Source organism: Lynx rufus, unplaced genomic scaffold, assembly GCF_022079265.1.
Source record: "Lynx rufus isolate CCGP_SWC_20201006 ecotype Redwood Valley unplaced genomic scaffold, mLynRuf1.p SCAF_16, whole genome shotgun sequence".
NCBI lineage: Eukaryota > Metazoa > Chordata > Mammalia > Carnivora > Felidae > Lynx > Lynx rufus.
In genome coordinates, this window is record NW_025814830.1 from 587,879 (window position 1) to 613,833 (window position 25,955).

The 25,955-nt window shown below is 40.7% G+C and overlaps 1 protein-coding gene across 1 annotated transcript; it reads left to right on the plus strand.

The window, feature by feature from the left end:
• The first annotated feature begins 1,005 nt into the window (after window positions 1-1,005).
• Window positions 1,006-25,955, plus strand: LOC124511654 (zinc finger protein 345-like). The gene is made up of 6 exons (XM_047079045.1): window positions 1,006-1,086; window positions 12,791-12,917; window positions 13,424-13,519; window positions 23,656-23,945; window positions 24,102-25,458; window positions 25,627-25,955. The coding sequence occupies exons 1-6, from the start codon at window positions 1,006-1,008 to the stop codon at window positions 25,953-25,955; spliced, it is 2,280 nt and encodes a 759-aa protein (XP_046935001.1).

The window sequence follows — 25,955 nt, forward strand, 5'->3', positions numbered from 1 at the left end:
TGTTGTTTCAATCCACACCAATTGACAGAATCTGAGGAGGGGTGAAACAGCAAGGGTCGGTTTTGAAACTCCACACGGGATCCCTTTGGGAACCATTTAGAGCAGTAAGGAAGGCTTCGGTTATTATCCAGGTTTAAACCCATTTCTTCCCCAGTGATCAGAGTTTCTGGACATTGGAAAAAGAGAGTTACAAATTTAAGAGCCAAACACACCTTCAGGTCTTTAGCCAACATTTTCCATGTCTTCCTAATTCCCAAACACAGGGCTCCAAGGAACCACAGGTGTCTTCCTAGTCCTCCCTGTCAATTGGCTTGGAGAAACTACTCTGTGCCCTGGGAATCAACCTCCCTTTGTCCTTATTGATACCTGAGCTACACTCTTAGTGCTCAAACCAAGTGCTACCAGCAGCCCCTGCCTCAGAGAACTTAAATCAGTTAAAAAAACACGGGTCTCCCATAAATAGCAACGGGTCCCAGTCTATGAACTTATTCCTTTGTACCTAGGCCTTTTGAGCATTACACACCCATTTCTCCTTAGGTCACTTGCCCCGATTCATTTACTGGACTGAGATTTCTTTGGCAAATGTCATGCCAGAATTTCTTTTTCCCAAAAAGGGGGAAGGAAAATCTAGAATTTGACAGTAGTAACCACATTTGGAAACAAGGGGAGATAAATGACATTTCAACCTGTTGTCTGTGCTCTCTGATGGCACTTTAGCTGAGGTTAGTGGTACTGATCAAATGATCAGTCCTATTCAATGAGCTACCAACCTTCTTGTGAGGAAAATGTTCAGCTGATACTGGCACACTCCACAGTGCATCACTCATCAAGCTTCAAATAGATCCATCAAAATCTCTGCCCTGAGTTAATCATTGCCCCATAAATAAGGAAACCCAACAGGGCAGCAAGCACATAAGAGAGGAATCCAAGGCTTAGGCCCTAGATCAATGGTCACGCTCAAGCCATCTTGGGCCACAGCTGCATGGAAGGCCAGGACTTCGGACCATGGCAGCCATGGGGTCAGGGGCTGGAGAGCATGGGGTGGAGGTTCCGGGCAATAGGAGGTTCCTGGGAAGGAGAGTCCTGGTAAGGGAAGGGGATACTAGTCCCTGTATGACCCCTATTGTACCTGAGAGAAAACCCAAAGGCTGAGGATGGAAGTTTGATTAGGACCCCTGAGCAAAAAATAACATTGCTATCTGTCTTTATCTTTTGTTCCCAACGTTCATCCACTAGTGATGTCGATTCCCACTGAAAACTGATTGTTCCCTGAAACACCCATGCAGTCCTTTTCAAAATAGTCCAGGTGATAAGGATAGCCAGTACTTTTTACCTTCAGTTGGGAGGAATGGCAACACACCTGTTGAGTAACGCCTCAGGGTTCCACAGAGGGTCCATTCTATATGTGACAACCTTAAATGTTATACTACATGACAGTAAGTTTTCTGCAGGCTCTCCTTTGTTGTAGTATGACATAATTTCATTCTCTGCTCCCCTTCTCAAGGTTCTTTGCATGACACCAGCATACACCTGTGAAAACTTGTGGCTTTAAAGAGACATCAGGTGCCCAAAGAAAAATTGCAGTTTGCTCAAAACCAGCTTAGATATTTAAGTCACCTGCTGTCAGAACAAGGACTAGATTTCAAGACATCCTGGAAATCAAAAACCTGAAACTAAGTACCAATTCTGAAACTCTCTGGGACTGTTTGTTCATTTCTGAAGTTTGATTCCAAACTTCTCTCTTACAGTTGAAAGTGCATATGCTTTAGTAAAACAGGACAAACCTTACCCAATTATTTGAAAAGAGGGGATAACACAGTAATTGAGACTTGAATGAAAAGTCTAAATCTATAAAAGCTTCTCAAAGTCAACACCCACAAATCAAGCAACCCAGGTAAGAAATGGGCAAAACACATGAATAGACAGTTTTTGAGAGAAGATAGCCAGAATGCTAACAGACACATGTAAAGATGATTAACATCCCTCATTATCATGGCAACACAAATCAAAACACGGACGAGATACCACTTCCCACCTGCCAAAATGGGTAAAATTAGCAACACAAGAAACCATGGGTGTTGGTGAGGATGAAGAGAAGGGGAACCCTGTTGCACTGTAGGTGGGAAAACAAAGTGGTGCAGCAGCCATTCAGGAGAACAGTATGAGGTTTTAAAATAACTAAAAATTGCTGGAGAGGATGTGGAGAAATGGGAACCCTCTTGCACTGTTGGTGGGAATGCAAATTGGTGCAGCCGCTCTGGAAAGCAGTGTGGAGGTTCCTCAGAAAATTAAAAATTGACCTACCCTATGACCCAGCAATAGCACTGCTAGGAATTTATCCAAGGGATACAGGAGTACTGGTGCATAGGGGCACTTGTACCCCAATGTTTATAGCAGCACTCTCAACAATAGCCAAATTATGGAAAGAGCCTAAATGTCCATCAACTGATGAATGGATAAAGAAATTGGGGTTTATATACACAATGGAATACTACATGGCAATGAGAAAGAATGAAATATGGCCTTTTGTAGCAACGTGGATGGAACTGGAGAGTGTTATGCTAAGTGAAATAAGCCATACAGAGAAAGACAGATACCATATGGTTTCACTCTTATGTGGGTCCTGAGAAACTTAACAGAAACCCATGGGGGAGGGGAAGGAAAAAAAAAAAAGAGGTTAGAGTGGGAGAGAGCCAAAGCATAAGAGACTGTTAAAAACTGAGAACAAACTGAGGGTTGATGGGGGGTGGGAGGGAGGGGAGGGTGGGTGATGGGTATTGAGGAGGGCACCTTTTGGGATGAGCACTGGGTGTTGTATGGAAACCAATTTGACAATAAATTTCATATATTAAAAAAAATAAAAAATAAATAAAATAAAATAACTAAAAATGGAATTAGAGGTGCTTGGGTGCCTCAGTTGGTGGAGGGTCTAACTCTTGATTTGTCTCAGGTCTTGGTCTCATGGGCATGGCTCAAGCCCCACATGGGGCTCCAAAGAGAGCATGGAGCCTCTCTTCCTTTCTCCGCTACTCCCCCATTCACACTTGCTCACAATCTCCCTCAAATAAATAAGCATTAAAAACAAAGAACAACTTAGTTTCAATCCATGGTGGCCAAAGTAAGATATCTGTATGATTTAACTCTTCCTACATTTCTTAAGACTTTTTTTTGCAGGCTTGCACATCATCTATACTGAATGATGATCCTTATACCTCATATATTTTGTGTTTAGGACTCATTTATGGTTTTCATGCTTTGCGCATGTACAAGCTGAGGGGCCATCTTATTGATAGGAAGTAATCACAAGTAGATAGTGTCCTGAGATAACAGCTACCCCAAACATCCTTGTCCTAGGGAGCATCTTTGCAACTTTCTATACCCTGTCTTCCATCATTACAATTTTTCTCTTTTTCAGTAGGCCACCTGGAAGCAAGTAAACAACTGGGGCTTAATCAAGGCATTTTTCCCCACTGTCAGGACATTTATCCTGAGTGACAATCACTACATGTTCACACTCTTCTCTGCAGCCTGGAGAAATTACAAAACCTCCCCATCTCATAAGAAATATGTAGTCTGTTGTTCTTCCTGTCAACCATTTATATATTCATTCTTCCAAGAGTGTTATGTTCAATTATGCATCAGTGACCTTGTAAGTAAAATTGTGACTAAAGTAATCTATTCTATGGATGCTTGGGTGGCACAAGTCAGTTAAGCCTCAGAGTCTTGATCTTGGCTAAGGTCCTGTTTTCATGGTTTGAGTTCCAGCCTCACATCAGGCTCTGTGCTAAAGGCATGGGATTCTGTCTTCCCTTCCCTGCGTCCTCCCCTTTTTGTGCTCTCTCTCTTTCTCACATACACACACACAAAATAAATTAATAAACTAACCAAATTTTAAGTATCTAGTAATAAATAATAAATTACAGGCATAAAATGAACCCTTTTATAATTATCATATAAGTAGCTGTTTGAATATGTTAATGGCCCCAGCAATAAGGCCAGAATCTTATCAGTAATATAACAGTTTGTCCTGTAATATTGGAGAAATACTTTAAATTATCTTTGAAGGTGTATCTTTCAATATGAGACATTATAGTTGTCCAACATTTATCTGGGCATGGGGTTTGAAGACTGTTGCACAAAGATAGTTCAAAGTTCCTTCAAGAAATATGGGTAAGGGCAATTGTTTCTGAATTTTAATGTGACTGACCACAGGTGAAGGTGTAGGGAAAGCTAGGTTTTAGGGAATGCAGGCATTCGAGACCAAGTGTTGAACATTGTGCCTTGTGTCCTAGGAGAAATGTTGACGTCTTGATAGATGAAATGCTCAAGGAAATCCATTAGCATATTTAAGTGTTTTCAGCCATAAGTGTAATAATGAACTGCATGGGACAGAAGAAAATGCAGGTGGATGTGTCAGCTGGTACATATAAAAAGAAAGCTCGTGGTAGTCAATAATGAATAGACATTTCCAGCCTGAGGAACTGAAATGGATATATGTGCTGAAATTCACTTGGTCTATATTGAGCTTTGATGTCAATTGATTCTTTCGAAAAGAAACAGGTTACAAGGATAGTCTTTGCCAGTCTCAATTTTCTTAAAAACGTTAGTGTATTGATTTTGAGAGAGAGAGAGAATGGGAGACAGAGAGAGAGAGAGCAAGTGAGAACCAGGGAGGGGCAGAGAGAGAGGGACAAAGAGAATCCCAAACAGGCTTTGCGCTGTCAGAGCAGAGCCTGATGTGGGGCTTGATCTCACAAACCCTGATCTCATAAACAAAATCAAGAGACCCTCAACCAACTGAGCCACCCAGTCTTATGTCAATTTCTTAGTTCAGCCTGAACAACCAGAAAGGGACAGGAATTCTGACACCCCCAAAAGGGGATAGGACATTCTTGCTCCATGGGAGTTTCAGGAGCCAACCCATTATCACTCTGCTTTCCATTTCTGAACATCTAGAAGTCAGTTAAGTGTTAAAAAGTAAATATACATAGACTTTGTGAAATGGAAAGAGGACCCCGCAGTGCCTTCAACTGTCTCTCTTTTGACCTTCGTCTGTCCTTTCTAGCTGATTCCATTCTTCCTTCCAAGTCAGCATTTAGCTCAGGAAGAAGCCCCAGCAGGGAAAGCATCCCAGGATGGGAAAGGAAACTACCCCCTCCAGCAACAGGCACTGCCCTGAGCCAGCAAGACCCCACATGCCTCACAGCAATGCAGTGATTGGCCTGACCTTCACCACCTGCATGTACCACCACCCCTCCTCCTACATTTTCTTTATATAAACCTGAAAGGATTTTCAGCAGGTTGGGGACAGTGTTTGAGATGTTAGTTACCTGCCTTCTCAGTGTTGGCCTCCGTGAAGAAAATCTTGTTTTATCACCATTCATCTTGCCGGTGTTCTTGCTGGCTCCGGGGGTCCCACACAGACCAGATTTGGCCACTTGCCACTGACAAAATCCAAAGGCAGAGAGATGAGAGGTGGTGAAACACGAGAGGAAGTTATTTCAGGGAGGCTGACACTGCAAAGATGGCTGAATAATGTCTCAAGGACTGTCTCCAAAGTGCTAGATACGCTTCCAGGTGTATGGAAGGGAAAAGGGGAGAGGTGGGTGGAGGGGCAAAAGGAGTCAGTATCTGCAGGTAGACTGTGAAGTCTGTCATTGTCCTGGAGTCAATCCAGGGTGGGGTCTTTCTGCTAAGGGCAGTCCTTGAGGCTTGAGGGGTAGTTCCAGTTCCCCTGAGGGATACTTTGTCTTCAGGGTCTTCCTCCTGAGCCAGAAGACAAGCTGGAAGGAACCTAGGGAGGAAGTCTGAGGTCAAAATTCAGGCAGCAAAAGTCCTCTGTCTTGCCCTTGGATTTGGTCAACCCAGCAGAACTGGGTCTGTCTGGGGCCACTGGAACCAGGTGTTCCTGCACCCTTGGGTTCTGCTTACAAAGTCATTACCACAATCTATCCAATAAACATATCCCTCATCTCCCATTGTTAATACATGTGTGTGTGTACATGTGTGTGTTGAGAACACTTCCGATAGCCTCTCTTAGCAAATCTCAAGGGTGCAATACACTAGTACTAACTATACTCACTGAGGTGTAACATGCACTGCTCATACATCCTGCATTAGTAGTGCTTTTTGCCACTTGACTAACATCTAAACATTTCACCCATCCTCAGCCCCTGGCAACAAACATGCTGATCTTTAATAATTTTCCTGTTTTTAAGATTTGCATGTATGTGATTTCATACAGTATATATTTTTCTGTATGTGGCTCATTTAACTTAACAAAATATCCTCTAGCAACCTCTAAGTTACTGGAAATGGAAAAATGTCCTTCTTTTCTGAGGCTGATACATATACCAAGAATAAATTAGATGAGGGACCTCTACTAGGAAGGAGTTAATAGCAGGGATGAACCTTTAATTTTTATTTGATTTTTTAAATAGTTTATTGATTTATTCTAGAGAGAGAGAGAGACAGAGAGAGAAGGAGCAGGGTTGGAGCAGATAGGGAGACAGAGGATCTGAAGCGGGCTCTGTGCTGAAAGCAGAAAGCCCGATGTGGGACTCAAACTAACCAACTGCTAGCTCATGACCTAAGCCAAGGAGGGACACTTCACTGAGCCATTCAGGTGCCCCCAGCGATGAACCATTTATAAAGGGTTATCTGCGTGGCAGTACAAATATATTTGATAAACATTTGTCTTCCTTTCTCATTGACTGTAGATGTTGTTCCTCCTTCTTGAGATGTAAATCCCCACCCCCTTCTCCTTCATTCGAAATGGCATACGAGCATCAATTGCCTGTCTTTGAGCCTCATATCTTTGAGGTTCCCATCATCAAGAAATTCTTTTTTTTCTCTTTTGAAACTGCCTGATGTCAGTTTAATTGTTAGGCTGGCCAAAGAATAGAGAACAGATGAAGGAAAATGTTTTCTTCTCATACACATTCATTCTGTTGTTGAAAACTGACCTCTGCTCTTCAGAGATAAAATATAATGTGAAGACAGAGTTTGGGCAAAAGAGGAATAAGAGCTTTATTGTTTTCCCAGGCAGAAGAGGCTGAAGCAGGTTAAGGCCTTCAACATTGCAAGCCCACCCAGAGGAAGGGGCTGGGGATTTTTATAGGGAAAAACAGGATCCATCCTGTTTCAACAGGAAATGTGTTTGTGTTGCCAGCCTTTGTCATCATATTTCCAGTGTGGTACTTGGTTAAAAAAAAGGGGGGGGGGCGGTTAAGAAGGAATAATGGGAGGTTTCCCCAGGAGAAAAAAAGTTACTAAGTTCAATAGCCAGCCTTGTTGATGTTTTAATGCCTCCATTTTCAATTGTTCAATTTTATGCTTTTAAGTGGTTTCAGTTTCAGGCAGCAGCACAACTGTCTTAGATCACTCCATATTTTACTGTGAGAAACCACTCAATATTTCCAGAATGGCTACAATAAGGAAAAGAGGATAACACCAAATTTCAGTGAAAATAATGAGGAATTAGAAATGTCAAAGGAATTAAAGAATGCATTCAGTTGGGAAAACTGTTTAACGGTGACTTAGGAAAATAAACTTTGCTACTGAAGGGGAGCATTGTACCATTCCAAAATGTGCGTCTTTGGCATAAGGATTACTTTAAAGAAGCAGACAAAGGAAAAGCTCTGAAAACCTTTGAAAGAGGCATTTGCATGTATAAGGGAAAGCTCCTGGGCTTTCCCTGGGAGGGTGTCTCCCACTGCAAAGAAGAAAGAGGGGGGATGTGTAAATCTCCAGAAACTCTGATCAGTGGAGAAGGCATGGATTTCAATCTGGACAACAACCATAGCTATTATAGTGCTTTTTGCATGGATACCTTCCCAAATACTTCCCAACAGGATCACTTGTGGAATTTCAAAAAATGATCATATCGCCCCCTTCCCCCCCCCCCGATTCTGTCAATCAATGTTTGCTGAAACAATGGTGTTGTTTTAATTAAGTGCTACAGGTGATTCTAAGGAAATCCAGGATGAAGCACAAAGGTTTCCCAATAATTTAGGAGAGGTGAGTGCAGGCTTTGGCTCTAGGAGAGGTACCAGGGTCTCCTCTACAGAAGTTGGAGACGATCAGGGCCGTGTAAAAAAGTGTGCCTATGATGTAGTAGCATTTGTGGGGGTAGTGGCATCTGTGGGCAGAGAAGCCTCCAGAAGCCAGAGGATGAAAACTCAGAGGTTGGCATCCAATTAGGAGCTCAAAAGGTTCTGAATAGTTTTACGCAAAGGAGTAGGAAATTGGGTCTTTTCTAAATTTCAGTCTGGCCTGCAGGTCATCAGTTTACAGGTGTAGAGGCTGTGTTAGTGGCTTGGAAGATAGTTTTTCCTTCTGCAGCTGTGATATCTCTAGCAAAATCTTTGGAGAAGAAATCTAGCAGACCAGGTGAAAGAAGGAATGGCCAGTTCTCAGGTAAGCTGTGCTTTCGAGGTCAGAGCCCATTCCCTCTTTTTCTCTTGAAAGTCCATGCTAACTGAAATTACAAGTGTTGGTTTTTCTAGTTCTGAGATTTCTGCTTTATTTTTTCACCTAATTTTTAACCTTTTCCGATGATACTCAAGATTAGGTTTGTAGAACACTCTTCCATTGTATCGCTGAGCCTTCTCCCCCTTCTCCAACTCCAAATTAAAGTTCTGCAAGTATTGAAAATATTCCCTTTGTGAACGATCCACAGGGGAAGGCGTTGAGTCCAAGATTCCTGTTGCTGGTGGAGTCTGGTCCTGCATAGCACTCAAGGAAAACAGTTCCCATTTAGGTCAGATCTGGATGCTTAATCACCTCTCTGGAGACCAGGAGGAAGAAAGTGCACAAATACACAGGATGGATATGAGGCCCGCATTAACTCCAAAGTTGTCTGATAAAAAGAAGACTTTTGCTCTTTAGAATGTAAAAAGATACCCCATTTTCAGTTTATTTCATTACAATTGATTTCATTACTGCTGATATGAAATGCTTTAACTTGCCTTTGTGCTTTCTGCTAGATTTCTCCTCTATAACGCTCACATTTCCTTTCTCATTTGTAAGGGTTTTAGGTATATTTCCTGAGTGATGTGCAGAAACCATCCCATTTCAACTGGAAACCTCTTCTGAGTTTCTCTTTGCCTGTAGTTATTGATGAAAGGAACAGAGGCAAAAGAAATGTCGATAGGATTAAATTTTCTTACAGTTTGCCATCCATTGATAAACACTAGATAGAGGCAGAGTATGACATTGCTCAAGGAATTCACAATTGCCTTCATGTGAATGCTTTGCCAGAGGCAAAAGGGAAGCTCAGCTTGAGGAGAGTCAGACTGCCAGTATCCTGTAAGTCTTCTTGACTATCTGAAAATGCTTTAGAAACTTCTTTTATCTCTATGCCTCCAACTTAAAGCATACCATCAGTGTCTCCTCACAACCCTACTGCAGCCCTTGGTGCCACAATTCCTCTCTCTGTGCTTTCATGAAAACAGCTTTTTTGACCAAAGAGGGCTCCAGAATCCTTTCTTGACCCCTTCTCCCAAGCCACATCCCAGCAGTTTCCACTGGACAATGAAGGCCCTCACCTTTGTGTAGTAGAGATATTGACTTCTGGGAATAGAGGTTCTAAATCACTCAGACCTCCATCCTGTAGATTGTTAGTTTACTCCACACTCTTGATGCAAATCTATTCATCTATTTACTTTGTATTTTCAGAACAAGAAAAGAAGAATCCCATAATTTACATGCTTGCACCTTCGAATCCTGAAACAGAATAGAGCAGAAATGAGGATTGAAACAAAAGCTTTCAATGAAACAGTATATGGTGGGATAATCAAGCACAATGGTCGAGACACTATTCTTGAGATGTTGGATGATGCAAGATAGCTTATTGGAGTCGCACAGAGACTGGACCTGTGGTCAGAGAGAGTGATACTGTGGTTTCACGAAGCTTATATGTCCTGGGGGGGGAGGGGAGTTGCATGCAGTTTAAGATCACAAATGTTCCTTTTATTTTTTTTTACGTTTATTTACCTATTTTGAGAAGGAGACAGAGCACATGAGGGGGGGAACGGGGAAAAATTGGGAGAGAAAGAGAATCGCAAGCAGGCTCGACATACTCAGCAGCACGGAGCCCTACTGGGGGCTCAAACTCATAAACCGTGAGATCATGACCGAAACCACAACCAAGAGACAGAGGCTTAACCCGCTGAGCAACTCAGGAGCCCCTTCCTTTGAATTTCTGAGTGTAAAACTGCTTCTGCAGGATTTCTCTGGGGATTACCATTCAGTTCAACGTTACTTATGGAGATGTATAGGCAGTCAGGAGACCCCTTAAGAATGTAGCAACCAGCACTTACTTGATGCTTATTAAAACTCTGCAGGCTCCAGGTCAGCCTTCTCTGGTGAAGGTGCACATTTTCCTGTTTGTATCCCTCATCATACTAGATTCAGAAATAATAGCTGGTTTATGTATATCACTCAATGTGTTTGTGTTGACAGTGTGAATAAAAGACCTAAGCATCATTATCTAAAACTAGATTTATGAGTGTAAAGTCATTGAGGATGTTTCTTAGTTTCCACGACCATTTCCTGCTCTTCACTTGTTTTCTGTAGTTTGTGTGAGAGATGGTAAGATCAAGAGAACAAGTGGAGAAGGGGCAGAGAGAGAGAGGAAGAGAGAGACAGTTTAAAAACAGGCTCCCTGTTATCATCGTAGAGCCCAACGTAGGGCACAAACTCAGGAGCCTTCAGATCACAATCTCAGTCAAAATCAAAAGTCAGATGCTTAACCAACTGAGCCACCCAGGTGGCCTTCCACTCTATCACTTTTAATATGTATATAACTGCTTTCTAAACGTATGGATGTGTGCATGAAGTGTAAAACAGGAGATCACTTTTGTGTGGACACTTTCTGGTTTCCATCATTCTTTTCAGCTTTCACACGTGTTACTAACATTGCTTTAGGGTCCCGTCTGGATATTGACCACTGTGTCGTTTTAGATCAACTCTAGGTCAGATAACCCGGGTTAAAACAGAATCTCTTCCATGTACTGGATGCTTGACAAAATATCCACAGAGAAATAGAATAACCTGTTTGCTCTCATAGATGATAATTGTTTATAATTATGATTATTATTCATTTTCCATTAATTTATGAAAAATGAGTAGATGCTATCTACTAAGTAGGAAATGCTCAGAAAGGCTCCTTGTTGCCTTTTTTGCTATTCTAGTAGAACCTGTGGTTGTTATAAAACCCATGTAGTTCCAAGTACTCCATAAGTTCCTGCCTTTGAATTCTTGCTCTTTGTTATTCAAATATCTATTCCCTGGCCAATAGGCTAATGTCTTGTCAGCAATGCAGAATCTGGGGGCACTTGGGTGGCTCAGTCAGTTAAGCATCTGACTCTTGATTTCACCTTAGGTCAGTAGCTCATGGTTCCTGAGATGGAGCCCCAAGTCAGGCTCTGCACTGTCAGTGGGGAGCTTCCTTGGGATTCTCTCTCTCTCCCTCTCTCTACCCCTCCCCCACTTGCTCTCTCTCTCACTCTCTCAAAATAAGCATATAAACATAAAAAAAAATAAAGCTCTTCAATGCACCATTGTGAAATTGTAATTCATATTAGAATATGCTATGTACATTGTAACACACCCAGACTTTCCATCTAAGAAATAGACACCAGGTATACTACGTGATGTGACTATAGTATTTAAAAATGTGGATGCCTTTGTTGATGCCTTCATTTTATAAATTCGCTTGAAAAAACACAATATTTACACTGGTTCTTACCTCAAAGTAAGAAAATACATGAAAGCATATATTTGTGTTGAAAAAGGTCTTCCTGCAGAAAGCAGGAAACCCCTCTAAGTCGGAACCAGTTTTCCTAAAGTACCTGAACAAACAGGAATTCACTTCCTGGTGAGTCACAGATAGAATGTATACCAGCTGGGGTTGTCACACAAAGGAAATGTGAATTTCAACAATTAAGGAGATCACAGGGAATCACTTCCAAAGCAGAAACCCCGGGAAGGGAATGGTTTCATATATAGTCAGGGTGGAGAATTAGAGGGAGAGCCCATCACCTGATGTAAAGGTGCAAATCAGGTTACACTTGGGTCTGAAGAAAACAGTTGTATACAGGGGGGCCTGGGTGGCTCAACTGGCTGAGCATCCAGCTTCAGCTCGGGTCATGATCATGCAGTCTGTGTGCTCAAAATCTTTCGGTTTGTGAGTTCGAGCCCTGCATTGGGCTCTGTGCTGGCAGCTCAGAGCCTGGAGCCTGCTTCCAATTCTGTCTCCCTCCCAGTCCTTCCCCTGCTCCTGCTCTGTCTCTCTCTCTCAAAGATAAATAAATACACATTGGAATGTTTGCTTTTTGAAAACAAGCAGTTCCATACCTACTCTGGATGTTACATAGTAAATGAGGTTCATGCTCGCTCTTAGGTGGAGAGTTTAGTATTATAATGAGGTCATGGTAACACTCCTCTCCCCGTGGTTGACACCACTGTCTACTTGCTTAGGAGTGAGTCAGGAGATGAGCTCAGACAGGGTGGGTATAAGCTCTTTCTCAGATGACATACCTTTTGTTGTATACTTTCTGTTTCCATCACAAGAGACGATGGCCCTGGGGTGTTGTTGCCTGAAGTAACAGATAAGGTTGAAAGAAGAAGTGAAATAAAATGAGGGACTGAGGGCAGTGGGTATCAACAAGTAAGCAGTGAAGGTCAGGTCTTGGGGTCCAGCTGGTGACATTAACTCCCTCTTGTATCTTAGGTACCATGGTGAATGCTGCCTATGTCTACTTGATAACTGTGGTATTTGTTGCAGGGACTGCTGACCTTCAGGGATGTGGCCATAGAATTCTCTCAGGAGGAATGGGGATGCCTGAACCAGAGTCAGCGAGAACTGTACAGGGATGTGATGTTAGAGACCTATGGACACCTCCTCTTCTTGGGTGAGGATAACTCCTTCCAGACTTCCTAAACCTCACTCGCGGGTTTGTTCCTTCCTTTGAAGACTGTCTCTTGGAAACATCCTCTTTGCATGACTGGGATTCAGATGCCTGCAGTCAGAGAAAGAAGTAGAGTTTGTAGATATAGAGAAATATCTTCATGAGGTGTCCTTTTCAGCTGTAGATTCCCCTTCTTTACGGTGAGGTAAGAGCATCATTATCTGTAGATGAGTGGTAATTGTAAACATTGAGTGGCATAATATGGTACTGCCCACTTAAGCTCCCAACTGCTACTCATTCCTGTAGTGGTAGTACTTGGACGTGAGGTCATGATGTGAACATTGGAAATTCCTGTCAAGTATACTAAAGGGGCTTTTGGGCAACAGCATTCAGAAATCATTTTCTGGAATTCTACAATGTCCTCTCTCATGTACTGAGCACAGTATTGGGGTGAAAGAATCTGAGAAACAGGTATGTTCTTTTTTTTTTTTTTTTTTTCTGATAATCAGGCCTCATTGTGTCGAAACCACACCTGGTCATTTTTTTGGAACAAAAGAGGGAGCTCTGGGATGTGAAGAGAGAGAAGACGGTAGCCTCACCAGCAGGTAGGTGGGCATGAACAAAACAGATGACAGTGGTGATATGCAAATATTTAAAATATGGCTCAAGTAGCTCTCCTTGAATGGAAATTAGTTTGGAAGCCCAGTTTTATGTGTGTCCCACTCATAGCGGGACATCAGCTTTCCAACCCATCATACTCTTACATTCTCGAAGGATTCTTTATTCTGCTCCAGTGATGGTCCATCACATCCACAGTGAGTGCCAGGAGACTCCCCTTGCGCGTTGAGTATCTCCAAAGTCTGAAAGCTTGTCCTTTGGAGGCCCTGGAGAATTCTCCATATTCTGAGAAACTCTATTGTAAGTCATTCCCAATTTCTGTTTTGGTGAGAAATGTGTCATAGTGGTGGACAGAGTGGGTTTTGGTGTCCAAATCCCAGAAGCACCGGAGACAGGGATCATGTGATTTCCGGTTTATGCTTTCCAATGTTCCTGAGGCTATAATCTTTGTTTTTATTTTAATGTTTGTTTTTGAGAGAGAGAAAGAGAGAGGCAGACAGACAGAGCAATTGTGGGGGAGGGGCAGAGAGAGACAGAGACATAGAATTTGAAGGAGCCTCCAGGCTTTGAGCAGTCAGCACAGAGCTTGATCTGGGGTTTGAACTCACAGACCACAAGATCATGACCTGAGCTGAAGTTGGATGGTCAACCAACTGAGCCACCCAGGCGCCCCACTGATGCTTAGGCTTAATCATACAAAACTGTAATTTCCTCAGATAAAAAAGCATTTTCTAAAATGAGAAAATCCCATGCTCTATTTCACTTCAGAAGCTTATTTTTCTTATGAATGATAATGAGAAATTTCCAATTTATGTCTTCCATTCCTCAATGGTGAAATAATTTGTCCATGTGTATTCTAATATTCCTACCAACATTAATGCCACAGGGGAACTAGAACACTGAGAACTTAGAACTCACAGCCTGTCATAAAGACTCAATGGTTACGTTATTTCTCAGTAACATCATAATTTACATCTTTTTTCTTGTATAATAGAAACTTCCTGTGCCTTTGTCATAAATGTTTTCACTTTCTGCGTGGCTCTTTATGAGATTCATTTCTGACTTATTTGATGAAAATTCTGACATGGCATGTGCATCATGAGGTATGAGGTAGATCATTTGGGTTGACCTGTTGGTCTTGCAGAGTTTTCCTGATATCATTTAGTTACCTGTTCTCTCTTCTTCCTCCATAAGTCTCTCTAAGATGATCATTTGAATTGTTTGCCATGGCATAGTGGCTTGATATTTGAATAAAATGGTTACTTTCCTTTTGGCTGTTAGACTGTGATTTACATATTTGTTCTGGACATTTATTTCACAGCTGTCGTTCTGTGTCCTTTGAAGAACATTAGCCACCTGATCCCAGTGTCACCCATCACAGGTTCCTTATTTCCTGTGTGCTCTCTGCTGGATCCCTCCACTAGAAGGTTGATATTTTTTCTCTGTTAGCATTAAGTATCTTTATGGGAAGATGTGCACTAATCATCTCTTTTATTCTGGAAGCTTCCTCCTTCATGTCACCTTGTTTGTTGTCTGCTTTGGAAAATGAAGGATTCCTCCTATGTTTGCTGTAGGAATTGCTGTTTAAAGTAGAGATTGTGAATGAGAGTTCTGTCCTGTAAACTTCCATTTTATTCTACCCTCATGTGCCATAGATACTCTTCCTTATCTCTTTTCTGTTGCTGCAAATAAAGAAAATGTGTATCACATTAGTCCAAATGCCTTAAAATTGTGAATGTAATCCAGCACAAAACATAAAGGAGACCTAGACTTTTAATGCTATAGAAGACTCAAAAACAATACCTATTGGTATTTCTTTTTTTTTTAATATGAAATTTATTGTCAAATTGGTTTCCATATAACACCCAGTGCTCATCCCAACAGGGGACCTCCTCAATACCCATCACCTCCCCTCCCCTCCCTCCCACCCCCCATCAACCCTCAGTTTGTTCTCAGTTTTTAAGAGTCTCTTAGGGTTTGCCTCCCTCCTATTCTAACCTGTTTTTTATTTTCTTTCCCTCCCCCATGGTCCTAAGTTTCTCAGGATCCACATAAGAGTGAAACCATATGGTATCTGTCTTTCTCTGTATGACTTATTTCACTTAGCATAACACTCTCCAGTTCCATCCACGTTGCAACAAAAGGCCATATTTCATTCTTTCTCATTGCCAAGTAGTATTACATTGTGTATATAAGCCACAATTTCTTTATCCATTCGTCAGTTGATGGACATTTAGGCTCTTTCCATAATTTGGCTATTGTTGAGAGTGCTGCTCTAAACATTGGGGTACAAGTGCTCCTATGAATCAGCACTCCTGTATCCCTTGGGTAAATTCCTAACAGTGCTATCACTGGGTCATAGGGTAGCGCTATTTTTAATTTTTTCAGGAATCTCCACACTGTTTTCCAGAGCGACTGCACCAGTTTGCATTCCCACCAACAGTGCAAGAGGGTTCCCATTTCTCCACATCCTCGCCAGCATCTATAGTCTCCTGATTTGTTCATTTTAGCCACTATGACTGGCGTGCGGTGGTATCTGAGTGTGGTTTTGATTTGTATTTCCCTGATGAGGAGCGACGTTCAACATCTTTTCATGTGCCTGTTGGCCATCTGGATGTCTTCTTTAGAGAAGTGTCTATTCATGTTTTCTGCCCATTTCTTCACTGGATTTTTTGTTTTTCGGGTGTGGAGTTTGGAGAGTTCTTTATAGATTTTGGATACTAGCCCTTTGTCCGATATGTCATTTGCAAATATCTTTTGCCATGCCGTTGGTTTCCTTTTCGTTTTGTTGATTGTTTCCTTTGCTGTGCAGAAACTTTTTATCTTCATGAGGTCCCAATAGTTCATTTTTGCTTTTAATTCCCTGGCGTTTGGGGATGTGTCAGTAAGAAATTGCTGCGGCTGAGGTCAGAGAGGTTTTTCCCTGCTTTCTCCTTTAGGGTTTTGATGGTTTCCTGTCTCACATTCAGGTCCTTTATCCATTTTGAGTTTATTTTTGTGAATGGTGTAAGAAAGTGGTCTAGTTTCAACCTTCTGCATGTTGCTGTCCAGTTCTCCCAGCACCATTTGTTAAAGAGACTGTCTTTTTTCCATTGGATATTCTTTCCTGCCTTGTCAAAGATTAGCTGGCCATACTTTTGTGTGTCTAGTTCTGGGGTTTCCATTCTATTTCATTGGTCTATGTGCCAATACCATGCTGTCTTGATGATGACAGCTTTGCAGTAGAGGCTAAAGTCTGGGATTGGGATGCCTCCTTCTTTGGTCTTCTTCTTCAATATTACTTTGGCTATTCGGGGCCTTTTGTGGTTCCATACAAATGTTAGGATTGCTTGTTCTAGCTTGGAGAAGAATGCTGGTGCAATTTTGATTGGGATTGCATTGAATGTGTAGATAGATTTGGGTAGTATTGACATTTTGACAATATTTATTCTTCCAATCCATGAGCACGGAATGTTTTTCCATTTCTTTGTATCTTCTTCAATTTCCTTCATAAGCTTTTTACAGTTTTCAGCATACAGGTATTTTACACCTTTGGTTAGGTTTATTCCTAGGTATTTTATGCCTCTTGGTGCAATTGTAATGGGATCAGTTTCTTTATTTGTCTTTCTGTTGCTTCATTATTAGTGTATAAGAATGCAACTGATTTCTGTACATTGATTTTGTATCCTGCGACTTTGCTAAATTCATGTATCAGGTCTAGCAGACTTTTGGTGGAGTCTATCACAGGTTTTCCATGTTTGGTATCATGACATCTGCAAAAAGTGAAAGCTTAACTTCATCTTTGCCAATTCTGATGACTTTGATTTCCTTTTGTTGTCTGATTGCTGATGCTACCACTTCCAACACTATGTTAAACAACAGCGGTGAGAGTGGACATCCCTGTCATGTTCCTGGTCTCAGGGAGAAAGCTCTCAGTTTTTCCCTATTGAGCATGATAGTAGCTGTGGGCTTTTCATAAATGGCTTTTATGATTTTAAGTGTGTTCCTTCTATCCCGACTTTCTCGAGGGTTTTTATTAAGAAAGGATGCTGATTTTTGTCAAATGCTTTTTCTGCATCGATTGACAGTCTCATATGGTTCTTATCTTTTCTTTTATTAATTTGATGTATTACATTGATTGATTTGCGAATTTTGAACCAGCCCTGCAGCCCAGGAGTGAATCCCACTTGATCATGGTGAATAATTCTTTTTATATGCTGTTGAATTAGATTTGCTAGTATCTTATTGAGAATTTTTCATTCATATCCATCAGGGATATTGGCCTGTAGTTCTCTTTTTTTACTGGGTCTCTGTCTGGTTTAGGAATCAAAGTAATGCTGGCTCTATAGAATGAGTCTGGAAGTTTTCCTTCCCTTTTTACTTTTTGGAATAGCTTGAGAAGGACAGGTATTACCTCTGCTTTAAATGTCTGGTAGAATTCCCCTGGGAAGCCATCTGGTCTGGACTCTTATTTGTTGGGAGATTTTTGATAAATGATTCCATTTCTTTGCTGGTTATGGGTCTATTCAAGCTTTCTATTTCTTCCTGATTGAGTTTTGGAAGTGTGTGGGTGTTTAGGAATTTGTCCATTTCTTCCACATTGTCCAGTTTGTTGGCATATAGTTTTTCATAGTATTCCCTGATAATTGCTTGCATTTCTGAGGGATTGGTTGTAATAATTCCATTTTCATTCGTGATTTTATTTATTTGGGTCATCTCCCTTTTCTTTTTGAGAAGCCTGGCTAGAGGTTTATCAATTTTGTTTATTTTTTCAAAAAACCAACTCTTGGTTTCATTGATCTGCTCTACTGTTTTTTTAGATTCTATACTGTTTATTTCTGCTCTGATCTTTTATTTCTCTTCTTCTGCTGGGTTTGGGGTGTCTTTGCTCTTCTGCTTCTAGTTCCTTTAGGTGTGCTGTTAGATTTTGTATTTGGGAATTTTCTTGTTTCTTGAGATAGGCTTGGATTGCAATGTATTTTCCTCTCAGCACTGCCTTTGCTGCATTCCAAAGCCTTTGGATTGTTGTATTTTTATTCGTTTCCATATATTTCTTAATTTCTTCTCTAATTGCCTGGCTGACCCATTCATTCTTTAGTAGGGTGTTCTTTAACCTCTATGCTTTTGGAGGTTTTCCAGACTTTTTCCTTTGGTTCATTTCAAGCTTCATAGCATTGTGGTCTGAAAGTAGGCATGGTTTGATCTCAATTCTTATATACTTATGAAGGGTACAGCCTTTAATTTAAAGTCTAGTTTGTCTGATATAAGTATGGCTACTCCAGCTTTCTTTTGAGTTGCAGTATAATGATAGATAGTTCTCCATCCCCTCACTGTCAGTCTGAAGGTGTCCTCAGGTCTAAAATGAGTCTCTTGTAGACAGCAAATAGATGGGTCTTGTTTTTTTTTTTTTTTTTTCAATTCTGATACCCTATGTCTTTTGGTTGGCGCATTTAGTCCATTTACTTTCAGTGTTATTATAGAAAGATATTGGTTTAGAGTCACTGTGATGTCTGTATGTTTTATGCTTGTAGTGATATCTCTGTTACTTTGTCTCACAGGATCCCCCTTAGGATATCTTGTAGGGCTGGTTTAGCGGTGATGATTTCCTTCAGTTTTTGTTTGTTTGGGAAGAAGTTTATGTCCCCTTGTATTCTAAATGACAGACTTGCTGGATAAAGGATTCTTGGCTGCATATTTTTTCTGTTCACCACGTTGAAGATTTCCTGCCATTCCTTTCTGGCCTGCCAAGTTTCAGTAGACAGATCCGTCACGAGTCTTATCGGTCTCCATTTATATGTTAGAGCATGGTTATTCCTAGCTGCTTTCAGAATTCTCTCTTTATCCTTTTTTTTTTTTTTTTTGCCAGTTTCACTATGATATGTCATGCAGAAGACTGTTTTAAGTTACGTCTGAAGGGAGTTCTCTGTGCCTCTTGGATTTCTTGTGCCTCTTGGATCTCAGCTATGATTTCTTCAAGTACACCTTCAGCACCTTTCTCTGTCTCTCTTCCTCCTCTGGAATCCCAATTATGCGTATATTATTGTGTTTCATCGCATCACTTAGTTCTCTAATTCTCCCCTCATGCTCCTGGATTTTTTTTTAATCTCTTTTTCTCAGCTTCCTCTTTTTCCATAATCTTATCTTCTAATTCACCTGTTCTCTCCTCTGCCTCTTCATTCCGAGCTGTGGTCCCCTCCGTTTTATTTTGCACCTCATTTATAGCATTTTCTAGCTCCTTCTGACTGTTCCTTAGTCCCTTGATCTCTGTAGCAATAGATTCTCTGCTGTCCTCTATACTTTTTTCAAGCCCAGCGATTAATTTTATGACTATTATTTTAAATTCATTTTCTGTTATATTGGTTAAATCGTTCTTGATCAGTTTGTTAGCTGTCACTACATCCTGGAGTTTCTTTTGAGGAGAATTCTTCCATTTCATCATTTTCCATAGTCCCTGGAATGGTGTGGAACTGCAGGGCTCTCCCCCTATGCTGTCTGGGGTAGCTTGTGTTGGTGGCCGGGGCTGCAGTCAGACCCGATGCTGAATGGGGAAAATAGGCAGCCAAGAACAGTCTATCCAGGAAGACTATCATTCAGACTAGAGGAGAGAGAGATTTCCAGTCAAACAGAAACTAAAGGAGTTTGTGACCACTGGAACAGCCTTCCAAGACATGTTTAAGGACAGTCTTTGACTTCAGAGAAGAGACCAAAAGTGAGAAAGACAAGAAAGTATCAGAAAAAATCTCCAGAAACAGTGCCAAAAGTAATAATAAAATGGGAGCAAATAGGTATCTAGTCAATAATTCCTTTGAAGGGAAATGTACTATGCACTCCAATCACAACACATAGGGTGTCTGAATGGATTAAAAAAAAAAAACCCAAACCGATTAATCTGCTGCCTACAAAAGACTCAATTTAGACCTGAAGCTGTCTGCCAATTGAAAGTGAGGGGCTAGAGAAGTTATCATGCAAATGAATGTCAAAAGAAGGTCAGTGTAGCAATATTTATATTCGACAAACTAGCCTTTTTTTGTTCTTGTATTGTGGTTATGTCCTCTTTGGTACCAGGGTAATGCCTGCTACCTAGAATGATTTTCAATGGGTTCCCTCTATTCTACTATTTGTAGAATTTTGATGAATTTTATCAGTAATTGCTTTTTTAAAAAAATATAATGTTCTCCATTACCTTTTTAATAATTATTTATTTTGAGAGAGAGGAGAGATAAGAGGGAAGAGGTAAGGAGAGAGGGAAATAGAGAGAATCCCAAAAAGGATGCTCACTGTCAGTGCAGAGCCCAGTGTGGGGCTGGAACTCACAAAGTGAGATCATGACCTGAGCCAAAACCAACAGTTGGATGCTTAACCAACTGAGCCACTGGGGCATCCAAGGAGTTACTTGTTTAAATGTTTGGTCAATTGACCAGTGAAAGTATGTGGTCTTGGTCTTTTCCAAAATGTCTAATATGTTAGTGTATGATTGCTTTAGGAATCTTTTATCACACTATATGTTTCTGTGGGTAACTGTTGCCTCGTTTTCTTTTCCATTTTTCGTTTGTGGGTTTTTTTTTTCAATGTAAATGTATTTAAGGTATTGCCAATTTTGTGTGTTGTATTGGAGAAATGGAATTACTTTCAATGTTATGTTATTGTTTATTTGGGTCTTCATTTTACTTCTTTCTTATTTTTTTTAGTGTTTCCTTTTACAGAATTTTATCTAAATTTCTTTTGTTCATTGAGTGTAATAAGAGAAAAAAGGTGAAATACAGTAATTAACTCAATCATTTATAGCATAAAAAATTGAAAGTGGAGGGTCTAGTAGAAAAATTAGCAAAAATGAATAATAATGGTTACCAAAAAAAAAGTTTCCTAGGATTTTATATAGATAATTTCATCCTCTAACAACAATAATTTTGCTTTTTCTTTTCCAATTTGTTTCAATTTTAGAATTGTTTTAAGTTTATTTATTTTGAGAGAGTGGGAGTGGGGGAGAAGCAGAGAGAGAGGGAAAGAAACAGAGAGAGAGAACCCCAATAGGCTCTGTGCTATCAGCCTGGAGCCTGATGTGGGGCTCAAATTCACAAAGTGCCAGATTGAAAACCAACAGTCAGACAATTAACTGAGCCAACCAAGCGCTCCCAATTTGGTTTCCTTTTGTGTATTTTTTTTCTTGCCTAATTGTTCTGAATAGTCCCCGTACTGTGTGGAATGGACATGAGAAAGTTGCTTTCAATACCTTATTTCTGATCCAATAGGAGGAGCTTTCAGTCCTCTCATTGATTATGTTGGATTTCAGCCTTTCACACATACATTATCTTTATTAGGATGAAGTAGTTTCCTTTGATTCTTCCTTTAGTGAGTATCTTTAATCATGAAATGGTGTACAATATGCTCACTTCCTGTCCTGTATCAATTAATCCTCTCTTTGTGATCTTTAGTCTGTAATGTGCAGTCCCAACTTGATAGTTTGCCATATGGTGAAACACCCTTGAATTTCAGGAGGAATTCCCAGCTGATTATGTTGTAAAATGGTAAAACATGCTTTTGATTCAGTTTGTTTTTCATTTGTTTATTTGTTTTGAGAGGGAGAGGGAAGAAGAGGACAATGGGAGGGGCAGAGAGTGAGGCAGAAAGGGGATCCCAAGCAGGTTTTTCAGTTTGCAATGAGCTGGACATTGGGGCCTGATCTCACGACTGAGGTCATGACCTGAGCTGAAGTCAAGAGTCAGATGCTTCACCGACTTAGGCACCCAGGCTCCCCTATTTGCTTAGTTTTATGGTGGATTTTGCATGAATATTCCCCAAAGATAGTCATTCATAGTCTTCTATACTTGTAGCATCTTCCTTCAGCTTTGATAACCTGTTAAGGCTGGTATGATCAAGGGTTTTCATAATCTCTCTTCTCTTCACTCCCTAGAAATGTCTGGGGAGATTTCAAGTACTTTATCATGTCTGTCTATGAATTATTCCGTGAATTCATCTGGCATAAGCATTTTCCTTGTTGGAAATTTATTTTTATATTTATTTTTAATTAAAAAATTTTTTTAATGTTTTCATTTATTTTTGAGACAGAGACAGACAGAAGGAGACAGAGCATGAGCAGGGGAGGGGAGGAGAGAGAGGGAGGCACAGAATCCAAAGCAGGCTCAAGTCTCTGAGCTGTCAGCACAGAGCCCGATGCAGGGCTCAAACTCACGGACTGTGAGATCCTGACCTGAGCTGAAGTCAGATGCTTACCCAAGTGAGCCACCCAGGCGCCCCACTGGGAGTTTATTTATTACAGTTTTAATCTACTTAGTAGTTGTAGATACGTTTTTTTCTTTTTTTCTTTTTCTTCTTTTTTTTTTTTTTGAGTGTGAGAGTCAGTAAGTGGGGGAGAAGGCAGAGGTATATAGAGAGAGAATCTTAAGCAGGCTTCTTGCTTAGGGTAGAGCCTGATACGGGGGTCCATCACATGAACCTAAGATCATGACCTGAGCCAAAATCAAGAGTTGGACGCTCAACCAACTAAGCCACCCAGGCTCCTCTTTCATTATGTTCTTTTCTCCATGATGATGTCAGGTAGGTTATACCTTTTTTTTGAAATAGGTACTTTTTTTTTGATACCTATTTGTTAGCATGTAATTATTCTTTGTGCCAATTATAATTATTTTATATCTATATCACATGTACTGTGTCTTACGTTACTTCTTCACTTCTGATTTTAGGAGAACTTCAATTATTCATCCTTACTTGATGGTGTTATAGATCTGTAAATTTTTTGGGTTATTTCTGAAAACAAACTCGTCCTGTTGTTTCATTCCTACTTTTGCTATATCGTATTTTCATCATTTCTGTTTGACTTTTAAATTAAATGTCCTTGCTTCTAAATTTTGGCTCATAGGATACTTTCCTGATTCTTTGTGGCACAGGAATGTGATTTGTGCTACACCTTTAAACAACTACAGGATGATCTATTAGGCTATGTCTTCAACATGTTGTATGTAAGTTTCTGTGTCAAGGAAGAATGACGTCCCGATGAATCCTTCTCAACCATCTTCCTGACATTCTCTGACTGATTTGAAGGTTGTATATTAGAAGTTGTCAGTACATTCATGTGAGAGTAGTAATTGGAATGATGTTCCTTTTTTTGTTATTTGCTATCTTTCAGCTATATCTTCACATGGCACCCAGAACCTCCTGCCAAAACCATGCATAGAAGCCTCTTTACAAACTGTGTCACTGGGTACAGGGAAACATCATGCCCTTGAGAATTTACACTTGATAAACTGCGACAGTGATAGAAAGAATGAAGTGCATCAGAAGTTTTATGAAGGACGTGGTCCAATTGAGACGAGTGCCCATAATAAGAACCTCACGGCCGCAAGTGGTGAAGGACAGAAAACATTTTGGAAAACCGCCCTTTTTACATCCACTATTTGTGCAAAGGAGTGTGCATCTGTAAGAAGTTCCAATCAAATATGCAAACATACATATTTGTGCAACGAAAATTTGGAACATTTGGAAAGTTACCCCATCCACACTGAAAACAATGCTTTGAGCCATTGTGAAAGTGGGATTGGATTGACCTTTCATTCAAATATTTCTAAAACTCAGAGATTCAAAAATGAAGATAAAAGGCCTAGGACGTATCAATTTGGGAGGCGCTTCATAGAGGAGGTGACCGTGCAACATTACCAGAGCATTTTCAGTGGAGATACACTGGCTCAATACAGTGAATCTGAGACACAGTCTAACCAGGGATCCCATGTTAGCAAACATCTGAGGACTCTGCAAGAAAACCATTTTGAACCTAATAAAGATGAGGAAGTCTTTTACCCAAACTCCAAGCGTACCAAGAGTAAGAGAACGCAGAAGGGAGAAAATACTTCTAAATATGATGAATGTGGGAAAGCTCTGAAGCAGTCCTCCAGTATTGCTGGTCATCAGAGGATTCGTGTGGGGGAAAACCCATACACAGGTAATGAATCTGGGAACATGTTTAGTCAATCGTTAAGTCTAAATACGTATAAGACAAGTGGTACTGGAGAGAAAAGGTACATTTGCAAGGAATGTGGCAAAACCTTTGACAGGCACTCGACACTATCTCAACATCAGCAAATGCATACTGCAAAGAAAATTGACAAATGTGAAGAAGGTGGTCAAACCTTTAAGGATAGGTCATCACTCCATGCACACAGGCAAATCCATACTGCACCTCACAAATGTCAAACATGTGGCAAGGCCTTTAGCAAGCAATCATCCCTTATTCAACATCACAGAATGCATACTGGAGAGAAACCTTACAAATGTGAAGAATGTGGCAGGGCCTTTAGCCAGCAATCATTGCTTATTCAGCATCACAGAATCCACACTGGAGAGAAACCTCACAAATGTCAAGAATGTGGCAGGGCCTTTAGGCAGCAATCATCCCTTATTCGACATCACAGAATTCATACTGGAGAGAAACCTCACAAATGTCAAGAATGTGGCAAGGCCTTTAGCCAGCCAGCATCCCTTACTAAGCATCACAGAATGCATACTGGAGAGAAACCTTACAAATGTCAAGAATGTGGCAAAGCCTTTAGCCATCCAACATCAATTAGTCGACATCACAGAATTCATACTGGAGAGAAACCTTACAAATGTCAAGAATGTGGGAAGGCCTTTAGCCAGCAATCATCCCTTAGTGGACATCACAGAATCCACACTGGAGAGAAACCTCACAAATGTCGAGAATGTGGCAAGGCCTTTAGACAGCAATCATCCCTTACTCAGCATCACAAAATCCACACTGGTGAGAAACCTTACCAATGTCAAGAATGTGGAAAAGCCTTCAACTATTCCTCACGACTTACTGAACATCACAGAATTCATACCGGGGAGAAACCCCACAAATGTAAAGAATGTGGCAAGGCCTTTAGCGAATACTCAGCCCTTACTCGACATCATAGGATTCATACCGGACAGAAACATTACCAATGTAACAAGTGCAGCAAAACCTTTAATTTGTGTTCCAGCCTTACTAAGCATCACAGAATCCATACTGGAGAGAAACCTTACCAATGTCAAGAATGTGGCAGAGCCTTTATCCAGCAATCATCCCTTACTCAGCATTACAGAATGCATACGGGAGAGAAACCTTACAAATGTCAAGAATGTGGTAAGGTCTTTCGTCAGCAAACAACCCTTACTCAGCATCACAGAATTCATACTGGAGAGAAACCTTACAAATGTCAAGTATGTGGCAAGGTCTTTAGCCAGCAATCATCCCTTAGTCAGCATCAGAGAATTCATACTGGAGAGAAACCTTACAAATGTCAAGAATGTGGCAAGGCCTTTAGGTTGCAGTCAGACCGTAATGGCCATCACAGAATTCATACTGGAGAGAAACCTTACCAATGTAAGACATGTGGCAAGGGCTTTACCAAATGCTCAGGACTTCGTCAACATCACAGAATTCATACTTGA